This window comes from Carlito syrichta, unplaced genomic scaffold (assembly GCF_000164805.1).
Source record: "Carlito syrichta isolate Samal-C Ts95f unplaced genomic scaffold, Tarsius_syrichta-2.0.1 Scaffold303678, whole genome shotgun sequence".
In the NCBI taxonomy this organism is placed as follows: Eukaryota; Metazoa; Chordata; class Mammalia; order Primates; family Tarsiidae; genus Carlito; species Carlito syrichta.
Genome location: NW_007247774.1, coordinates 347532 through 352822, shown reverse-complemented (window position 1 = coordinate 352822; position 5291 = coordinate 347532). Strand labels below are relative to the sequence as shown.

The 5291-nt window shown below is 42.1% G+C and overlaps 1 protein-coding gene across 1 annotated transcript in view; it reads right to left on the bottom strand.

Annotated features, from left to right (window-relative positions):
• Nucleotides 1-589: 589 nt before the first annotated feature.
• Nucleotides 590-5291, bottom strand: part of STARD7 (StAR related lipid transfer domain containing 7) — a 25604-nt gene continuing 20902 nt past the window's right edge. The window contains exons 7-8 of the mRNA XM_008059035.1: nt 3768-3852; nt 590-2586 (exon numbers count right to left, since the gene is read on the bottom strand). Of these exons, the coding sequence (XP_008057226.1) occupies nt 2402-2586; nt 3768-3852 (270 nt within the window). The 3' untranslated portion in view covers nt 590-2401. The remainder of the gene's footprint in view (nt 2587-3767; nt 3853-5291) is intronic.

Sequence of the window (5291 nt, the reverse complement as noted above, 5' to 3'; positions counted from 1 at the left end):
CCATTTCCTCATCTACAAAACAGGGCTCGCTACACACTCACAGGGTTGTAGGATTAGGTAAAAGCATTACTGGCACAGCAGATGCTCAGTAATGACACCGATTATTTATTACTGTGTTCAGCTAGTGTTTCCCACAGGCAAAATCACACATTAAGCTCAAAACTCATGTTAATACTCAAGAGCATTCTAGCGAAACTGCTAGAGCATTCTAGCAGAACTGGCCCTCCTCAAATCTAGACCTTATGCTTGCTCAAATCCCTCCTGAGTTTTACTCTCTGCTAAGTTCTAGCACTGTTTCCATTAAAGTGATCCTTCTTTAAAAGCAAAGGACATGGGTTAACAGATCAAGATAGAGAAGTGCAAATAGGTGGTTTATTTTTAGATGCCAAACTGGTCACCTGGAAAGGGCTCATAATCTAGACAAGGTGGCTAGCTGTTTGTTAGTCACTACCTACCAAGAAAGAACAAGTCCTGCTACTTTCACCTGCCAACTCTTGGGACAGAAATTTAACTCTGTGATCAAACAGAAATGATAATAAGCTCAATATGCAAGATTTCCCCACCACCATCTGTCCAAAGACAAACACTCTTTTGTACCAATCTTTATATATTTATTTATTCACACATTTGATAAAAATGTCACAGTTAGGAGTGAAATCATTACAATGACTTAAGTAACTGTACAGACAGACCCCAAGTGCAGAGTCAAATTGCCCTAAGTCAGAACATGGAGCAACTGCAACTCCTTAGCACCTGTGCATGCACGCGCACTCCCTCGCGCCCTCTCTCCCTGTCATGCATACACCCACTCACACCCCAACAATCAATCGCAGGCGCTAAGTTCAGACATAACCCAAGGACTCTTCGCTGGCTTCTGTCAGGTCCTGGGGAGAAGAGAGAAGTGATTGATGAAAAGGGGCTAGGATTGCTTGATGCATCTCTCTGTTCTGCCTACGACTTGGAGAAGGCAAGACATACAACACTGGGGCAGTTATTTCCTTGGCACAAAACTGAACAGGCAACAAGAAGGCCAAGGAAGAGTTTAAGTTAGTCTCAGATTTAGATCACTTAATTTTTAACACCACAAAAGGATAGCAAGCAGGGAAAAAAAAGGAAAAATCTGGCCATTTAGATTCCAGAAAAAATGGAAGGAGAAGGATTTAAAACTTGATCCCTAATCTCCCAAAGATTGCCGCATGACCATAAGCAAAACCAGCTAGGCCAATATGATACCATCTGATTGTGACCTTATCTGAACAGTGTAGTTTGCTTTTATTTTAGCTCTGAAGAGAGGAGGAAAAACTTTTTAGAGGAACAAGAGGGTCACACAAACCACATCCCTACTGTATTAGTATTTGGGGCAAGATTACATATGCTACATGTTCACACAGCTTGTCTACAGACATGAGAGTGCCAAGGGCGTGGCCTAACCCCCATTCCTCTGCCTTTTGCCTTCTGAGAAGGATGAGTAAAATCTGAAATGTGAAAAATAATGCCTAAAGCAAAATGGTGCTTTCTATGCAGTGGGACTATGGAGAAATCCCATTCAACTCCCCAACTCCTTCTTTCTGACACAAAGGTTAAAAAAATCTAAACTAAATTTAATTGTGATGTTTGAAACATCTCCAGTGACCCCATAAAAACACTGATGATACAGGAAGCTACTTACTAAGAGGATTCATCTCTCAGTGCTCTTGGTAAATGGGCTAAGATTAGGAAGGAGGCAATGATCCAATGAATATAGTGCACAAATATAGAATAATTGACCCATTCAAAGGAAACTGCTTTGGGTAAGGTGAGTCAATGGGTGGTAGGTACTATGCAGGCAGGGAGAGAAACTTCTTGGTACAAACTTCATGTCCCTAAAGATAAAAGCAAGGTGAGGACAAGGCACTTATTAACACAGCCAAGTATCGTTCACACCCATTCACATCAAGACCGTTACCAAGAGCACTCCCAGTGACCCCTCATTTGAGACTCAACCAGCCAACAACACTTTCCAGGTGGACCTGCAGAACTGAAGGAAATCCAAAGTGCTGCACAACCAGTGGTAGATTTGGAATGTCAGCAGAGGAACAACTCAGAGAAAGCAAATGGAGGCCATCCCCTTCTGGCCTGAGGTGAGAGGTTCGTTCCAGATTAGCTCAATGAAATACCGATTTTCAAAATGGTTGGCCTGAGAATATGGCAACACTCCCACAGATGTAGCCTTCTTCTCACTGTTTTGATAAAAGAGCAATAAGGGCTCCGAATGAAATCAGACACCAGTTATTAAATTATCTTGCACTGTTAGACACAGCAGATGCCTTCTAATACATGTGGCATGTCCCCATTCTGTAGCAGGGTGACAAGGGACCAAGACAGGACAAGAAGCGCCTATTCCTTCTTATTCTGAAGCCCTTCAGGCATACTCGATCCGAGCAGGGCCACAACTACCCTCACTCTTGCGCTCAGAGGACTGCGCAGTGGCCTTGGCTTCACCACTCATTTCCAGAGGCTTAGCTGAGATATAGTCCTTTACTTTAATCTCCATGTTCTTGGCTTTCAGAGTGGCCATGTGCAACTTCTCCAGGAAATCTGGCATGCCTGTTGGGAAACAGGGGAAGCTGGTTGAGCTGACATACAAACCAAGAGTAAGTTCAAAATTATAAGCCCTATCTCTTTCATGATAGGGAGCTAGCTCTTCCTTACAGATATCATAGTCTAACAGCTGCCTCCCAGAATATGTTCCCTATGCATAGGTTGTAAAAGCAACTCATAAACTCTAAACCTTTGAAAAGTGATACTGAACAGGCCACTTATATCCCAAAAGGTTCTTTTTAGGTGATTAAAATATCACTTATCAACAGCATGGCCAAAATAGCCACAAATATCTAACAAAATACCTAATCTCAAACAGAAATACCTAACCTCTCCATTCTCCCTAAAGAAGCAGCTGCCTATAGAGAACAAAAAAGGAAGAAATCACATGAGAATGCTTTCTTGACAAAATAGTAGAAAGCAAAAGCGCAGTTACAGCTGAGACGTGTTGCCTTTGTGCCCCTTTCACCAGGTGACTGCCCTACGATCACATTCTCTATGCCAGATCTTACAGTCCTCAACACTACTGAAGAAGAAAAATTTTAAATACTGTACAGTTCTTATTTAAGGCACTGAAGCCAATGTTTTAAAAACTAGCCAGGAATGGTGGCTCACACCTGTATTTCTAGCACTTTGAGAAGCAGAGGCAAGAGGACTGCCTGAACCCAGGGGTTTGAGACCAGCCTGGGCAACTTAGCGAGACCTCGTCTCTACAATAAATCAAAAAAGTAGCTGAGCATGGTGGCACGTACTTATGGTTCCAGTTACTTGGAAGGCTGAGATGGAAGGATCTCCTGAGCCCAGCAGGTCAGGGCTGCAGGGGCCATGAGCGTACCACTGAACTCCAGACTCTGCAACAGAGTGAGACTCCCACTAAAACAAACAAACAAACAAACAAAAAACCCACTCTCCTCTGCATACAGCTTCTTTTCTGTGACCCTATAATTCTTATCCCTTCAAACCCCACCTGAAAGCTTTGATATCTTCATAGTATTCTTCAACACTACTGAAGAAGAAAAACTCTTCAAGAACACTATGAAGATATCAAGGAAGCTTGAACGAATGTTTAAATTTCCTCAACAGGACTCCATTGAGACAAGTATTATTAATCTTGCTACCATTAAAAACACAGAGCAAAATTTAATGCTCAAGCCAGGTTCCAGGCTCTGTTACACGTTCCTACTCACCACTGGAAACCATCCAACTAACACAGTAGCGAGGAAACACAGTCTGGGGATTGTCGCTGTATGTCAACAAGTAGTCAAAGCCATTCTGGAAAAGAAAAATGGCAAAATTGAGTGTGCCTGAATTACCCATCACAATCTCTATCTCCAGTGCTACAGAATAACCATGAACTAATTCTGGAGCAGGAAGTACCATTTTTTTTACCCTGTGCAGAAAAGAGTTAACACTGAAGATGTGAGAGACTGCTATCCCTAAAAAGGCCTGCTTGCAAGACTGATCCTTGGCCAATTTGGCTCCTGGAGTGTTCCCAGTCAAAACTTAACTGATAAGGGGAGCTCTCAGCGCCTAGAATGTGCAAACTGTGTGGTTTAGTCTTTGTTTCTGGGGGTCTGGAATTCTGGTTTGTGCTAAACAGAAGGCGCTATGTGACCAGCTTCCAATAAAATCTTCAGGTACTGAGTCTCCAATGGGCAAGAAAACATTGCACATATATTGCTGCATTTCACTTCTGGGGAAGAAAGCCTTACGTGGGTTCCTGCCAACTCCTCCTGTGTCTTTTACTCTTACAATCCAGCTGTGTATCTTCACTATGTCACTGTCACAGAATTTAGCAGTGAATATAACTAGTACAAGTCCTTCTAGCAAATATTCAAACAAGGGTGGGACAGTCTTGAGGACTCCCAACACATATCCCCATTGTTTACAGTTTATAGATCTTAATTTTTACCAGAATGATAACTCTACGACCATTATTAGGAACAGCAAACATTTATATAACATTTACTGTGTGCCAGGAACTGCTTCAGCTCCTCACAACAACCCTAAAATGTATGTACAACTATCCTCATTTTACAGATGGGAAATTGAACACAAAGAGGTTAAGTAACTTTACCCAAGGTCACTCACATACTCAGTAAGAGAACTCAGAATTCTGACTGCAGGGCCATGTATCCACTATGTTCGTGGCTCAGCCCTCTCATTGTCTGATACAGCAAAGGACATGGGATTATGGAGATTTACAGGTGTCCTGATCCTAAGAGAAGTCTAAGCCAATTAGACTCCACCCAAGGGGATAAGAGGTAGCTACTTTTATGTCTGCACTCTTTTTTTTAAAGCAGACTGATCACAACTCCATACGGCAGAGCTACAGTTTAAAACTCTAGAGTTTTTACAGCAAAATCTATCTTCTTTTTTTCCTGAGTGAACTGTTTAATCTTTTTTTCATTTACTCAACATATATTTGAAAGGCTGCTATATGTCTGGCACTGTGCTAGGTACTATAAACAAGTCTGCTCCAGTCCTTGACCTCAGGAGCTTCTGATAACAGGATTAAAAGCTGCCATAACAGAGACACAGACTGAATACTGTGGAAGTTAAGAGGAACCAGGCTTCCATGGCTTGATACCTTATTTCTCTTTAGCACTGAATACTATTCCATTGTCTGGATGTACCACAGTTTACTCACCCATTTACCTGCTGAAGGACATTTTGGTTGCTTCCGAGTTTTGACAGGTGTAACTAAAGTA